General features: G+C 37.7%; 1 protein-coding gene across 1 annotated transcript; it reads right to left on the bottom strand.

Moving 5' to 3' along the window:
* Positions 1 to 8,049: 8,049 nt before the first annotated feature.
* LOC116256999 (uncharacterized) lies at positions 8,050 to 15,806 on the bottom strand. Its single transcript, XM_031633571.2, has 10 exons — positions 15,514 to 15,806; positions 15,253 to 15,425; positions 14,638 to 14,796; positions 13,406 to 13,555; positions 12,256 to 12,399; positions 11,899 to 12,055; positions 9,770 to 9,942; positions 9,551 to 9,606; positions 8,760 to 8,862; positions 8,050 to 8,352 (listed from the first exon to the last, which is right to left on the bottom strand). Exons 1-10 carry the CDS (start codon positions 15,746 to 15,748, stop codon positions 8,263 to 8,265), a joined length of 1,440 nt encoding a protein of 479 aa, XP_031489431.1. The 5' UTR covers positions 15,749 to 15,806; the 3' UTR covers positions 8,050 to 8,262.
* Positions 15,807 to 17,486: the final 1,680 nt, after the last annotated feature.

Below are 17,486 nucleotides of genomic sequence, written 5' to 3'. Positions count from 1 at the left end.
GCTATTTGGGTATCAATGAATTAAATTCCCCCCTTTCTTATTAGTTGACGGCAAGAAGTATACTTCGTATGAAAAAACGACAAGCATGAGGCGCTTTTTGAAATTCCATCCGACATTTAGCCCTTAAGATGAGTTCCCCTTTTCTCTAAGCTTTTGTTTTCTCTTTGGGATTGATTTGGTTGGAACGGCATTTAGCTAACAAGTATTTCTCGAAGGTCCATGGACAAATTTCCTTCTCCAGAACACTGCTATACGGTTTCCATTTCACCAAATTTGGTGCTCCGAAGTTGCCAATAGTTTTTGCTTTTATGCCCTTTTAAGGGTTTGGTCATACTTGGGCTATATTGGGTTCACATCAGTCCGAGTTTGGTGCCGGCGTGGACATGACTTCCAGTTGAGCAGTTTCATGAAATGTTCTTCCTACTTACCCTTCTTATTTAAGGGTGAATACGAGCGTGAGTTTAGTTAGGTCGAGTTCGGTTCGACTGATAAACCTCGAGGTCAAGAATAGCTCCACAGAAGCAGCTCGAGTTCGACTCGGCAATTACGTGTTGAGCTCGATTAAGGCTCGACAAACTCATTTGAATAGAATTATATTCAACGTTACCGTTACGTGTTAAAGCTCGAGAAACTCGTTTGAATAGGATTGATATTCATGGTTACATGTTGAGCTCAAGCTCAAGTCGATTAAGGCTCAAGAAACTCATAAACTCATTTGAATATATTGGCTTCATTAAGGTTCGACCAACTCGATTAAAACTCTAGTTCAACTCGATAATCACATGTTGAGCTTGAACTCAACTCGATTATTTGAACAGGTCGGCTCATGAACTCGAACTTGATTCATTAAGCAAATAACTCGGCTTGAACTCGTTCATGAGCCGAGCTTTAACGAGTCGAGTTGTTCAACCCTAGTCTTATTAGGTTGGCTTGTGACAATTAAACGTTGAATCCAATAAATCAATTAAGTAATTTCGTTGAATCAATTGAGAATCGGCAAAAAATAACATGTGACATGTGGCATCTTTGTATCTGCGATTGAATGTAATCATTTTGTTACCAATGCGATTTGAATTGTCAAATCCAAGCTAATTAGGTAGAACCAATCCATTGTTGAGCTCGATCTTGGCTTGTGGCTCGTGCAGAGATGAGCCAAGCTAGCTTGGTTCATACGATCAAGCCACCGGCGGAAAAGGGTAGGCTCGTATAGGGCACGCTGCAATTTCATAACCTATACCATGAAAAAACTATAACCGGACATTATGTACCCATATCATGCAAGCCATATTTCGAGGCCATATAATACCAAATAGAGGCTATATAACTATCCTCAAATGTTATATATGTTCGAGCAATTGAAGTCACAGCGAAAGTTGTCGTCGTCGCCTGTGCAGCGAGTGTTCAAGTGAGAAGCAGCGACTGTCCCCTGTAGAAAACAGCAAAGCAAGAAGAAAAGGAAAAAGAAGAAGAGTAAGTCAGATTTAGGGGTTTCCTTCTAAGGGGCTCCTCACGATCCTCTCTTGTAGAGTGATTAAACATTAAGCATTGCTGGGTATATATAGCCAGCCCCTTAGGTTTTCCTCAAATCCCAGCAGCGGTTAGCGTGAGAGATTTTTTAGGAAAGTGTTGAGATAAAGATGAACTTTATCTTGTGAGAAGTTTTGAGTGAATCTCCTTGCAGTTACGGATAAGGCTCAATGGTAACTATCCAACAATATATACATATTTTCTACCTGATACAGATAACGTGAAGTTCTAGTTTACATGTGAAATATACAAGTACATACATACACATACTAAAGCATTGAAAATCAGCACATTGTGGATAGTTGGCTTTTAAAGCTAAAGTGTTCACGTTTATGTTGCAACTACGTAATTTAAAAATATTTTTCCACTAAAAATTGTACGATATTATTGAGAAAAGGCACAACATAAGAAAAACTAAAGTCTCTATCAAGTGGGTGCAACTGCAACATCCGTAGCACCTTATTACTAATATGCGAAGAGGATTATAAAACTATGTTAACTGCCATGAATGTAGATTAAATTGTCTTTTATAAAGCTAATTGCATGGATGAATTTAAAATATAAAAAATTGTACCAATAGAAAGAAATGTGTTTAGATGAGTAACTCAAATTCATGAGCCAATAAAACTAAATCGACGAACTTTAAACGCTTTCGTGGTTGTGTTCATCACCATCTTATATACTTTTAGGCATTTGTAAGTTTCTATTTTCTTCATAAATCGTACGTGTAGATGTATGCATAATTACAAATCCGTCATCACCATTTCCATTATAAAAAAGAAACACAGAAAAAATGAAAATTAGATGTCCACATTTTTTTTGTATATATTAACATATTGTTTAGATCCAACTGGTTTAATATAAAAGTGAACCTTTTTTCCAATATGAAACTTTGTTATGATCGTCTTTGTGCGCTACTCCTCTAGACTACAAACTGTAGATGTAAGAGACTCTACTTGATGAATGTGTCGCTTTTCACCCTGGTCTCGAAACAGCTCTAAACCCAAAGGTCATAAGGAAAGAGGGAGAGGCATCGGCCTCTTCGGAGTATCCCCACATCACTTCCACCAGTATTTGGAAAGATATTTAGGCCTACATATTAATATTCTAACAATTTGTCGGTGTTTTGCAATTTAATCTGAATTTATGGGGGGATTAAAAGGTATTGACAGTTTGATTGGTTATAATTATCCTTAATTAATTTGGTTCATTGATAGAAGGAATCTACTAATGCGTGATTGAACTCAGGTATAATAGGTTTGAGAATTTTGCAAACGAAGATCACAATCTTGGTAGATATCAGGGTCCCATTTATGCGGCGGCCAGTTCAACTGAGTGATACTCTTTTCAGTTTCCATATCAAAACTGAATTAGTTTTGTCAATATCAATTTAAGTTTTAGACGTTTGAGGAGGAATATAAGGATCTTATGAAGATCGCATTCCCATGTTACTGGAGCGTTTGATTTCCAGGGAAAAGTTATCGGGTGCACAAATTCAAGTGCACAAGTCCTTCAGTAGGACCCCTCCCCCTTCAGTCCCACTGGAAATCCAGAGAAGTCACAAGCAGGATGCAATGATTCTGGTTTAATTGTGCTTGATAGATGTTTTCTAATGCAAACACTTTCTCTTCCCGGATTAATCATCCGAGCAATCAAACATGCCTCGAGTGTTGATTGGCAAGAGTAGATTCTCAATCTCAATTGGCCAATTTGGCATGTTTGGGCTTCTTAAATTAAAAAAAATGTGTTTTTAAAAGGCCAATGAACCAATTTCTGTTTTTTTATTTAAATAATTCACATTGTTTATGATGGCCATTGTATTATTCTTGAGCATAGATGTAGGGACTCATTAGGGGCTGTCTCAAGTACTGGACACAGGAAGTTGTCTGGTGCTTGGAGGGCTCCTTCACATTTAGGAAACAATAGATAAAATTTCTCTCCAAGTTGGTCCAATGTTCATATTGAATAGGTCCTTAAAGTGGATGTTTGATTCCTGTTGCTGGAACGCTCATGAATTGGACACGGTGTTCCCCCATATCTGGACGTTTGAGGAACGAACCAGCCCCAGGAGGCATTCCTACAAGGTTGCTCGTACGTTGCCTTGTTGTCTCGAATTATGGAACAAGAGGGGAGATGCCTCGGATGTCGGATATCAAACCAAACCAATAATCAGATATAGAAAAAAAATTAATATCCGATTAAGAAATCAGATCATATTCAAATTTAATAAATGGCATCAGATCGAATTTGGATATGCACAAATATTCGATTAGATTCGGATATAGATTCGAATCAGATTCATTTTTTGACAAATATCCTATATCTAATGCTATTAAATTTTGAAAATTGGTAAAATTTGGCTCAATATTCAGATTCAGATATAAATATAAAAATCTCCTTAACTCGGAATACAGTGTTTTGTGCTACAAAAAATGCTCCAACAGAACGATGCTACAACTAAAAATGCAAACAAAATAGTCACTATCTGACAAGTTTGATGGGGCCGACATTTTAATGTCGTTTAACTTTTGGAACTTTTTTCTAATGAAACTACCAGTCATGGATTTCTTCTCTCTCTCCATTGAACCATGTTTGGAGGAAGCCTTACCAGTGGGATTTTTACAACCCACCTGCTACATGGCCAATCTTGGGGCATGTCATTCTTTATCAACCAATAAATACACAGGATAACTGGAAGAAGATGGTTTTAGCTGTTACCCAAGTGGGAACTCTTTGCATCCTTACCAGCCACAAGAAGGCAGAAGAAGCCTTTCTCTTTTTGTCCTACGATAAGACTGTTTGATCGGCTTGGTGATATGTGATCCCAGCAGATTTGAAAATCATGGATCTTAGATCAGAACTTGCTCCCCCATCAAATATCAGGGGAGTTGAAAACCGTGCATCTTAAATCCACTGTTTGGTTAAACAGTGAATCTTCTCAATGCCATCTGAAGCAAGGACTTCAGAAAATTTCAGCATTTGTTTGCCTCAGATTTAAAATCCAAGGTGATCTGAGACCACCTCCCATCAGACCTCGAATTTAAATTTTTGGCATGCTGAGGATAGCTATTCCTCATTTTTCATTCATCTGAAATCCAGTGTTATTTACTTTGTAGGCCCTACATAAAAGGAATTTCATGTCAGCCTTAGATCAGATCAGAAATTCGACGCTTTCAAACACACCAAAATTACGTCCTAGTTTTAATTTTTAGTCCACCATGGTTCCTTCTTATCGTTTAATTGCCTCAGACAAGTCATGCCACGACTTCCTGGAATATGCTTCCCAAGTTACCTGGCAAACGGGTTGTAAATCTCACCAAATTTTAGTAAGAACTAGCTAAACACAAAATTTGCCAAAAACCTCCTGACACTTAGGAGTAAACTCACTCACTAAAGTTGCTTTTGAAATCCAAGACTGCATAAAAGGTGCGGTTTAGGAGAGATCTCAGTAGCAAAGATTTAAAATTCATGCTACATGTTAAAATCCATGGATTTAAAAATCTGATGAGAGGTAGGAAGGGGATTCCAACCTTAAGCCATGGATTTAAAGATCCAATGAGAGGTAGGAAGGGGTTTCCAACCTTAAAGCCATGGATTTAAAGATGTGATGAGAGGTAAGCAGGGGGTTCCAACCTTAAATACATGGATTTGAAACTATAAGGATCTGAAATCACTAAGGATCTTAAATCCATAGTGAAACAAACTCAACCTAAAAGAATCACAGACAATTTTTTTTTTGCTCTTGCACTTTTTGACAATAAATGCAGATGTAAGGACTTAACCGAAAGTGCATAAAGTTGAAGGTTGAAGCTGGACTTGCTTAGCAGAGAAGAAATCCTTGGAATGGTTTTGATCCAAAAAGCTAAGGACGAGGGCATGTCTATAATTTGAGCAGACCTGCTATTGTCTTGAAAATGAAAGCGATTAGAATGTGCAAATGGATCCAAGAATGATCCAAATTGAAACATTTAACCCATACTATATGGTGCTTTTGCTAAATTTAAATTTGGGGTCATTTCATTCTTAGCTATAAGGGTTGAAATCCTTAACATTCCTCAGATCCTTGGATTTTAACATGAATTTGGTACACATACTTCAAATAAAGGATTTCACATCCTTTTTAGAAATCAATGATTTGAAATAGTGGAACTTACGATCTGAAGATCACTTCAGATCTTAAATGTAAGGTAATCAACATCCTCCGTTAAACAAAATCAGTCAAGATATGAGCAATACAAACAAAAAAAAACATGATCGTACCTAAACAGAGCCTTCGCAGTCAAAAACAGCAAATAAATATATTGATATCTTTTCTGTTCCTACATACAAATTTTAATGGCGTACTGTTATCCTAAGAAGTTGGAAGGCATATTAAGCCTACCCTTTTCGGAGATGCGGTAAAACTCCACCTAGATAATGCACTTATAATCTCATCTTGGGCAAACACGGGATACTACTTTCGCAACTGCAGAATATTCATCATGATAACTACAACCAGAAAAAAGCAAGTCCGGTCTCTTCTAGAAACCCAACCAAAACCCCACTCGGACGCATGACCGGATCTCTCTATCCCATTTACCGCCAGAATTTGAATACTAATCTGAACCTAAAACACAGGACCTCATCTGGTTCCACTGTCCATGATCATACCAATGTTATGATAGCCCATTGGAGACACAGCAGCACAAGCTGACAAAAAAAATTGAAAAATGTTATCTTTATTGGTTTAGTTTATTTTTAAACTGTATTTTTATTAAATAAAAATATGGAAAGAAAATAGGAGTTCGGCTGCATCAGTCAGCAAAATGGTACGGGTCCTATACTGATACAGACACTGGCTCGTAGACCCCCTATAAATCGAATCAAGAAAAGTTGAGAAGTTGAAAGCAACATCAGAAACCCTTTTTACATCTGCAGCACCAGAAAGCAGAGATACTTCTTCTGCACTGTGTAAGGGTATCGAAAGTGGTTAGAGCAAAATTTGGGCATCTTTCAGTAGGGACGTGAAGGGAAATGTCTAGGTTAAGACCTTAGTGCTTATCAAGCCCAGCTTAGTTGGATTCGTTCCAACTCTGGGGCTTGAACCTGGGAATTTTAGAAACTGGATACATATATATATATATACACACCTCTGGCTGGAACCTGGGAATTTTAGAAACTGGATACATATATATATATACACACACACAAACAAGGAGGTGAAATCCTCCGACCAACACACCACCTGGTGCAATTTATCAAGTGGTGTGCATTGAGAGGCTAGAGGATTGAGGATTTTTCCATCCAACCTGAATAGAAAAATCTATGATATATATATATATATATGTATATAATGCAAAACAAGGAGCAAAGGAAAGGCCCTTGAGATATGTTGGGGTTGCCTGAATCACTTTTCCATGGTACGCAAATCTAAGTTAATTGGTTCAGAATGGCAGTCATCAAGTGTCGTATGCATGATACATTACATGATGTAACTGAGAAAAGGGACATGCATCAGGAGGTAAGGTATAACTTCTAGGACACAGTGTGTGACTTGACGTGAAAACTTGAAAACGTAAGAAGTGTTAAAAAAAAAATTAAACAAAGTTACCTAAATTTCTATTAAGATTGAATACTATGTTCGACATGGAATGCATTCTTACCCGTAGAATGAAAAAAACACGTAGACTGATCTCGTGCAATAAAAATAAAGTTTTATCGTGTAACATCCTATGTTTATTCTCGAAAGCCTTAAAAAAATATTAAAATATGTGACCAGAAGATTCTTAAAGACTCCAATATATTTTGATACTCATTTAAGTATGCAGAGCAATTTAATTATTCATTTTCATTGTTTCTGATGAATGACGCATGTTGGAACATGTATCTGTTGTTCTTTTATGCTTACACAATTCAGGTTTTTCATATATAGAGTACTTCCTTTCCTATGTTATTCTGTAATTTTCTGATTTTCCGAAAAATCATTGTAACTTTTTTCATTAAAACAACTAAAGTTTTTCAATTTTTTCTATTACGTACCTAACTTCGGATCCGGCTGATAGGGGTCACATTGTACATTTCACAACATTGGGCCATCCAAAAGCATTGCCTTTTGCATCCCATGTTTCCCGTGAATCAGTTATTCAAGATCTTTTTGTGTTTAATTTAACGGCATTTGATTAAAAAATTTTAAGTATCTTAACTGAAACTTTTATAAGATTAAAGCAAATGTGTCAGAGTGGGTAATCAAACCTAAGGAAACAAAATGATGGAATTTCATGAATCCGGGTGACAAAGTCGGACCTGAGGGACTTCCAATTTTTTTCACCAGGTTGTCGTCCCCATCCTCGTGTTTCACCGCGACAAAGTTTGAGCTGAAGAAAATCTGAATAGAAGTGTCCGATGACAGATTTGGTGTTTGTTTAAGCATTTGCACGCTGCTCCTAATGATGGGTTCCCCTCAGCTGAGCTGAGTATGGAAGACGGCTGCTCTTAGCTGCAACTGCAAATCACAAATACCACACACAAATAATACAACACAAATAGAGCAAAAACTGCAGGACCTATTGACCTTAGTATTGCATTATACATTACAAGGATCTTAATACACTCAGTGATGGTCGAAGTTCTTCTGCTCTTGCAGACAGGATGTGTGAGTGATCTCAGCAAGACCAGCTTTCAGCCGAATGGTTTTATTTTTTCAGTAGTTATGGAGATCAGACGCATGATATTCCAGAGTGCATGCAAAGAAATAATTTACAGGACATTCATTTTTGGTGAAATTTTTATTCCAGCTCTTTTCAGAAGTTCAATAGAAGCATGCTTTGCCTGAGCAACAATTTGATCCTGCACAATGTCAAACGTATTCATCAGTTGTCAATAAAATAAAATCCAAAAATGCCTCAATTACACGTAAGAAAGGAATTTACTACGTTGGAAGCCCCAGGTCTGCCTATTAAATTTTCTCTAGTTTTATCTTCTATCGGGACAAGAAAAACCCAGAGGTCATCTGCTAATTTTCGTACAGAAAGATACCATTTCCTTGCCATAATCTACATATAGTCATATGCAACAGCTACTTTGCTTCAGGAAAACAGAATTTGAGGAGGGTGCACGTGTCAGAAAGGCAAGTGCCTATAAAGCAAGGATCTGATTTCATGGCATCGGAGAAAATATTAACTTGAGCAAGATCACAAATTCCCGCAAAGCCTAGGTGCTGCTTTGGTTGGCAATGTAAGTGAGAACTAACTTACCTCCCCTATGGTGAGGATCTTCTGGTCCCGCATGATCCAGTGACCGTTGCACATAACAGATTCAATGTTTTCAGTCCGCATGCAATACACTAGGCTGGAGATGCTGCAGAAGAGAACCATCAAATATCATGACTGTCTTTGAAGCTTTCACAGGATATGACCAACCGCTTTCATTGTAAAATATCTAGGCTGGTTACATGAGAAACAACTACATTGTTGTGCAATATATTTACACCTGCGCACAAATACTCAAATAGCATATATTTGAACACGATACTGTAACAGAAGGTTGAGCAGGTTGTTTACTCTATTATTGTCAGAAACAGGTCAGGTTGATAGATTATGTATTTAATCTGCTTTCCATTAAAACCCAGGAGTACATTTTAGTAGCCTATTTCATTCCTTTCCCTTGCATATTCCTCAACAATCCACCTTTTTATACGATGTTATTTTACTTGTACGTTGCAGAAGGAGCATTCTCCAGATAAGAATGGAACCCGCCTACAAGGATGTACATGATAGAATCACAATGCTTAGTGAAGAAGAAGCAATATTACCCAAATAAAGATGTGACTATTAATCTATACTTTATCAGAAGCACAACAAACGACTAACTATAATTAAGACAAAAAAAACATGATAAACTAGCAGCAAGATTTTATTCGCCAAAATGATGAAGGAACCTAGATAAAAAGAAGAGAAAAGAAAGCACCATCAATCTATTGAAATGATTTATAAGGTAGTTGACAGAACATCTAAAAAGGAATACACACCGATAGATTGAAGCTTACCAATCATGTACAGGAACCATAGACCATGTAAAAGGTTTGACCACAACCAAGTCAGCCTACAAGAAGAAACACAGTTATAACTGGAAGATGATCCCATTTTCAGACAATGATGCTCTGTGTGTAGTTTGACCAAGCCATTCAGCTACAAGAAATGATGTCTAATCTCTATTTTTGCACTGGCAGCCACACTGTTTCAAGTTCTTGAGTAAAACCATATACCTTCTTGCCTACATCCAATGACCCAATCTCATCATCCCATAGAACTGCTTTTGCACCATCTATAGTCGCCATTTTCAGAACTGCTTTCGCAGGTACAGCTGTAGGATCTGTCGCTCCCTTCGTATAAGCTTCTCTTCCTTTGTTAATTAAAGAAGCCAAATACATCTCATCAACTGCAACAAGAGGGTTTCAATATCAGGCCAATGCTATCCATACCAATTAGCTCAGGTGGTCATGAATAACATAACTATAGGAGAAACCAATATGACTTCTAACGGTCAGACTACTTGGCAAAGTAAGTCTTGCCTCCAAAGATTTGTACCATTTGTTATCATACTTTTTCCTTGGAAGGCCGTTAGAAGGATTCATCTAGAACAGCCATTACAAATAAAGGTATAATGACAATTACTTGAATTCTTATGATACATCTCCAATCCAAACTTGATTACTACCAGATAATCCTAAAGAAGAGGGTTAAAAAAAGAAAAGAAGAAAAGCAGCTGCTTGAAAAGGGTCATGTGAGGCAAAGTGCACAGTATTTTGCCTCACTTCTAGTCTTGGGTTCAAAGAAGGCTCGTAGCACATATGTGGGTTATGGCGACCTTAACAAGAACAAAGTAAATAATTACAGCTTTTACCAAACATAGCACGTTATTGTCCCTATTAGACTAGTCAGAACTCAAGGTAGAGTGGATTAGAGGATATTCTGTAAGTGGTGGAAGGTGTTGGATAAGATTTCCTCCCCTCATCATGACCCCTCCCTATTTCCAACAAGTCTGTTGAAGCTGATTTATTAGGATTAACACATGAAATCTCCTCATTTTTAGTACCATTATGTTGAAATATAATGAGAAGAAATATAACTAAAGTATGCATGGTTTCATTTTGCCTTGCATTTTGGCCTTAAAAGGCTCATTCTAGTACTAAGGAGACATGAATAAACCAGTCCAACAGATAACTAAGGGATGTTTCCTCACTGTTTAGGAATGAAGGATTTTCTAGTTACAAAAATCTGATCGATTCTAGATCTCTTCATGCTCTACCACCATTCAAAATGTCAAGCTTGCTAAGCCAATGTAGCAACCTGGCCAAAAAATTAATCCAAGCACCCAGTTTAGTGGATCTCGATCCTTGTAGTCTAATTTAGTTCAATACACAGGATTAAAGACGAGGACAAAAGATAGTGACTAAACGAAGTATATGTGCTCAGAGCTCACCAATTTAATGTATCTTCAAACATACCTGAACCAAATCTTAAGTTCATCCGAACCATAATCAGTTTTTTCCTTTAAATTGCGTTTTCAATGTTAAAAGTTAAGACAGTAACATGTAGTTATAAAGACTGGGTTAGATAATGATCAGCCGGTTGTGGGCTTAGCTTAGATCATGACATTCACAAACAGCAATTTCTGTGAGAAAGCTAGTGGTACTTTCCTTATCTATTAATAAAAAAATACTAAATGACAACTGCTTTCCAAAATTCATTGATTTCCTCGGCCTTGTTTCCATCATTCTGCAGGATAAATAGCCAATAAAAACTGATACTCTTTCATTTCCACGGTCCAAGACAAATTTCATACCTAAATATAACAGAAGTCTAGGACCAAGGTGAGCAGTTCCAAGAAACGTAGCATTTAGTAGAATATATGCTATCAATTTTTTTCATGTGATACACATTTCTTTATGGAGAGATCTATGGTAAGCCATGTTCTGAACCTCAGACACACAACTGATGCAGTGCCAAACAGCTTCAATTACCTAGAGCCTAGAGCTTATAGCACTATTTAAATTGAATTTTGCAAGAATGTCATCACTTTGCAGCAAAGCTCATAGATTTTGTTTAACCCAAAACTTCTCTACATTTGTAGACAATAGAATGGAAAAAATTATTCTTTGGCCTCATGCAGTAATACTTCCATGGCAGGAATTATTACAAATAAGCTCTATGCAAAAAATTAAACATTTTGACATTCATAATACATTTAAATCCCCTTCGTCAGATTTAGGAAAAAAAGGCACCTGTAGATATGCGATGCCAACAAGAATAAACAGTAGGCTAAAAAATAGACACGATTAAAACAGTCGGATAAACTTATGTGGCGAAATATGGGAAGAAGCGAAGGACAAACCGATGCTCATTCTATTATTTGATGGAGCACCATCTGTTCCCAAGGAAACACAAAGACCAATCTGAAGCATCTCCTTTATGGGGGCAAACCCAAGCATTCGCATGGCAGAGGCAGGGCAATGAGAAACTTTAACAGCCGCCTTTGAGAGTAATTCTATCTGCCATGTCATAAAATATAACTAAGATAATAGAAGCCTCAAAAGTAACAAGCCATTTAAAAAACACAAGAAAAACCTTAGTTTCATAGACAATCTAACCATTTCCATCAGCAACAAAACAAGTAGAAACAGAGTATAGAAATGTAGCAGCAATCAAAGATGGTGCAAGGAAAGAATGAGAGCTAAAGGTTTGCAACAACCTCATTGTCACTGACCCAAACAGAGTGTGCTGCCAACAAGTTGCTTTGTAAGAACCCAATTTTCTCCAAGTATGTGACAGTTCCACCATTGACTCCTCTAGTATTAGCCACGTATTGATTCTCATATGATATCTCAGCTACATGCTATAGAACAGCAAAATCCAATGTTATAGACCTAAAAAAAAAAAAAGCAAAGCCACATGACAAACTTCAACAACTTACTGCAAGGATATATAAGATTAAAAAAAAGGTATCCACGTTTCATGAAAAACGGCCTGGACAGTACATAAATTTCATGCAGAATAACCTTGGAATGGATGGAGATAAAAGCAGAGGGCTATGATCCCCATGGAGAAGGAAGACCCAAAAAGAGAACATGCTTAGATGATAAAAGAACAGGATGAAAAGAAAGCAAGAAGAGATGAATGGAGTAAGAGTACAATAAACTAGTCTACATAACCTATTTCATTTGCTTCCACCTCATGGTTTCGCATTTCAAATTTAACACTCAAATGGTTCCACCTCCTCCAATCAAACTTTTCCTGTAATCTTAGGTATGGATTCGGAATACCCCAGAAGGGGATCCATTTCGCTCTACTCCCCCCAATCTTCACTTTAGGCCATGCCGACTCTTCGGCGTGGCCTTTGACCAAGGCGAATCTCCATAGGAACTAGTCCCTACTCTTTCGCATCTCTCATCCACGCTGATGAAAATGCAGTTCAGAACCACAAAATAAAAAGCAAGACTATCAAGCCTGCTGAGAGCTGCCTTTGGTTTTGGCGTTCCTTCATAGATCTCCGGATTTCACCCCTACACACGTCTTCTTTGTTTGATAAGTGTGCAGTTGTGGAAAGGGATGTTAGTCAGCTCGGCGAAGTTGTAGGTCCGATCACTCAAGCTTAAATATAGCAAAGGCAATGTAGCATGAGCAGATGAATTTTTACACCCTAATCTCAAACATACATACTTTAATATGCATCCATGAGATAATAGGGGCAGGGCATAAAACTTTGAAAGCGATGATGCACTAGGGAGGATCTGCGATAGACTATTCTTATCCTTGTTCCGACCTCTGAAGCATATGTCAAATTAACAAAATTATGCAAGAGATTGTGAATTTGGAAGAAAGAATAAGAACGAAGAGCATACCATGTGAATCCCAGTTTTCAGTTCTTTTGCTACATTTCTTGTTTCAAGCAGTAGTTGATCGGTTGCATTCATGATTTGCCTTATACCAAGCCAGACCCTAATGCGGCCATCCGCTGCACCATGATGTCTTGAGTAGAGCTCCCTTTGAGACTAAGATTAAAATAAAACAAACTAAATACTGGTGCAGTTCATATTTTATCAATGGAATGCTGTGAATTCTCCTTGCAGAAAAATTTCAGCATGCTGTAATGAGGAACCTAACAAACATACTAAGAGATCAACATGCAGTAGTTTCTCTAATGTACAACTAAGGGAAACAAAATGTGGCTGTCATAGTGAGTTGCGTTCTGAACCATTACTTCAACATATCAGAAAGAATTTACATTCGCAATCTGCAATCAGCAGACACCAACAACCTCATTTAGTTAAGAATTCTAATCTGTGCCTCTCTCTCTCTCTCTCTCTCTCTCTTTCTCTATCTATCTATCTATATATATATATATATATATAATCCTTATTTTTTTCTTTTTGCTGTCTGTTTTTCTGCATTAACATTGTTTTTTGTTTATGTGTATTTTGGTTCATTATTAGGAGAGCTTATGAAGCTCTTCTAGTGACTTAATTTGTGAGTGTTAACTTGGTGGAATACTCATTTCATGTCAAGACTGTTAATGGACATATATATATATATATATATATATATATATATATATATATATATATATATATATATATATATATATATATATATATATATATAAGAGAGAGAGAGACTTAAGCTCTTACAGAGACCCACCTACAAAGGCACCTGTGCCCTTGGTGAGTGGCAAACATGGGAAACGGTGAAGCTCCCTGTTTCCACTCCTGGGTTACCTAAGCGGATGCTGATGTCAGATATCAAGCATGACTTTACACAGACGGCGAGATCTAGCAAAAAAGGAAAAAAACTGCCTACTCAAGAGCGATTTTATGTGCAACGTGTGTGGTCATTGCGTATCTATACCCTAATTCGGAAGAAATTCTATTGCTACACTGATCAACATAGGCGCATGTACCTGCGTCCATGAGAGAGTGTACATAGACTTTAAGCCAACACGATATTTAACCGTCTTTGCGTTTGTCGCAAAGAGACAACGGACAGTATGGCAACAACGTGTTTTACGTTCTTTAGCATGATCAATGCTGAAAGGCAGTCTAGACTGCATGCATACGATCAACTCAAAACTTATTACCTGAATACAATCATCTGCACTACGAGCACTCCAACCGGATGGCAGACCCTTACCAGAGTCCATAGTTGACTCTGTTAAACATGCTCGTATTCCCAAGAGCTCCACTGCGCGTGCCATTCCGGGGACATGCTGTCCACCAGCTTCAGCAAAGCACGTCACCTGCCCAAAGTAGTTTGAAAATTGGAACGTTGAATCCGCTATCATATATAACAACAACAATAATAAATCGTACCATCCTTTAAACATGGGATAGCGTTTTTCTAGCTAATCAGCTATCCATAAATGAGTACATAAAACCTCCAGGGGCTAGTCAGCAGTTCTGATTTATTGACAGTAGATTACTATAGTAGTACAAAAAACACCCAAAAGGATGGGCTAGAGAGAAAAACAAATGTTTAGTTCTGCGTCATCCCTAAGAATCTAAGATTCATGTTAGCTCAATATCAAACTGAAGAAATCATTAAACTACAGTGAACAAGCAGGGGTTTCTCCGGATTCATGATCACACAATCAAGTGGGATTCATATCCAAACGCTGTAGTTTCATCGGAGTTCAAGCACAAGCAACTACAAATTCAACGCACAAATACCACTGGCTCACTGAACGGACGCCCACCCCTGATCGTATGAGTTCGATTCCGCAGAGCAAGGTGGAGAGATACGAGTCCTCCTCCGTCATGTTCGACTCGTACGGCCAGATCCGTTCGTGCAACCACGTCAGCAGGTCGACGTCATCCGCTATCCCTCGTGCTAGCTGCTGAGACGTGTGGACGTGAGTATTAACGAACCCTGTAAGAAAAGCCACAGCCCATCGGAATCATTAGAGTCGTCGACCGATCGGCCAAGGGGAAGCACAAGAATGGGAAGTACATCGGACCAGGGAGGACGATTCGCCCTTGGAGATCGACGATCTCGTCGGCCAGAGGGGAGAAACGGTCGATGATCTCGGAGGAACGTCCGATTGCTCTGATTCTGTCCCCCTCCACCACGATGGCTCCATTGGAGTAAACCCTAGAACCGTCGTCCATGGTGACGATGACGCCGTTGTGGATCAGCGTGAGGCGAAGCCCATCCTTCTCCTTCCTCTCCTTCCCTTCCTCGCTTTCCATCATTCCCGAAAATTGCTGGCGCCTCTCCTCCCGGGAGAATTTGAATTTCTAAGAGATACTCTTCCTCAAAAAGCATCCTCTGCAGAAGATGGAGGGAATGGGAGGGGTAAAAAGGGAATAAAATTTTTATATATGAAAAAGAAATAAAAGTCCCACAATTAAAATAAATAAAACATATATATTTCTGAAAAAACATTTGAGAGCGAGAAAATTATGTGTCCTAAATATTATAAATTTTCCCTAATTAATCTTTTTATTTTTTATTTTATTTTTTTCCAACTTTAAATACGAAGTTTTCTTTAAATTAGTTTCCACAAGAAATATAAACTGAATTCTCTTTTTGTCATTGAGAATAAATATTATTCTTTACGTAATTCATATAATTAAATATGTCTAGTGAAAAAAGGAACATTTTGATTATACACAGTAAAAAATTTCTCTGGTGCACAGTTTTTTAGTTAACGTGCACAATGTTATCAAAAGCAAAAAGATATTTACTTGAAAAAAAAGTTGTGTTTTCTGGAATATAATGGAAAACATATAAAAATAATTAAAATACAATAAAATAGAATAATAATTGGAAATAATTGAAGGTTAAAAGAAGAGAAAAATCCAACTTCCATCCAGATTTCAGATTCAATACCAAATTATCTCAACAAGTTCCATTGAACATGCACAGGCTGAATATATTTCCATAGTGATTATTCGGATTTAGTATTGGATCCAAATTCAAATACTCATTAGGTAAGGCAATTATGTCAAACTCTCGATTTCTGCCGCTGCATAAAGATACCCAAGAAAATTATATGTTAAGTTATAAAATTTTACTGCAATTTTGATGAAGGAGGCACTAGTATGTCAATGCTTAGTTGAATAAGACATTAATTTTTATAGGAATGTGTTCATGTAAGGTTGTACACAAGCCGAAGCTCGTGGTGAACACGAGCCGAGCCGAGTCGAGTCCAAGTTCAGTCAACTCGAGCTCGGCTCAAGCTCAAGAATAGCTCAACAGAAGCAGCTTGAGCTCGACTCGACAGTTATATGTTGAATTCAGGCTTGACTCGATTAAGGCTCGACAAACTGTTTGAATATAATTGATGTTCATCGTTACGTGTCGAGTTGAGCTCGACAAACTCATAAACTCGTTTGAATATATTGACTTAATTAAGGCTTAACAAACTCGATTAAGGCTCGAGCTTGACTCGACAGTTATGTGTTGATCTCGAATTCAACTAAATTATTTGAACTCGTCGACTCATGAACTCGACCTCGACTCGTTAAGCAAATGACTTAGCTTGAATTCGTTCATGAGCCGAGCTTTAACAAGTTGAGCTCGAGTAGCTCAACTCATTGTTCACCCCTATTCGAGCTGGAACGGAGCCATCTTCAGCTCGGCTCAATTCATATATTGCTCCGCTTGAGCTCAAGCTAAGCTTTACAATGTAAGCTCGAGTTCGACTCGATAGTTTGTATTAAAGATGGAGCTCGACTCGTTTGAGATCCCCAATTCAAATGAAATTGAGCTTGAGTTTGATAATACTCATGTGGTTTTCACTAGCCACCAAACAGATATATGCTACACTCATTAGTAGATATTAAAAAAAAAAAAACTAACACGAAAATAAACTAAAAAAAATCCAAGGGCAATACTCTTTAAACCCCTTTCCCATATTCAATAATGTTAAGTGTAAACCGAACCCAGTTTTGCCGGGCAAAAATGATCAGCAAAACGATATCAGGT

The sequence above is a fragment of the Nymphaea colorata genome, chromosome 7 (assembly GCF_008831285.2).
Source record: "Nymphaea colorata isolate Beijing-Zhang1983 chromosome 7, ASM883128v2, whole genome shotgun sequence".
Lineage (NCBI taxonomy): Eukaryota > Viridiplantae > Streptophyta > Magnoliopsida > Nymphaeales > Nymphaeaceae > Nymphaea > Nymphaea colorata.
The sequence above is the reverse complement of the archived record's forward strand: the minus strand, read 5'-3'. Positions and strand labels throughout refer to the sequence as shown.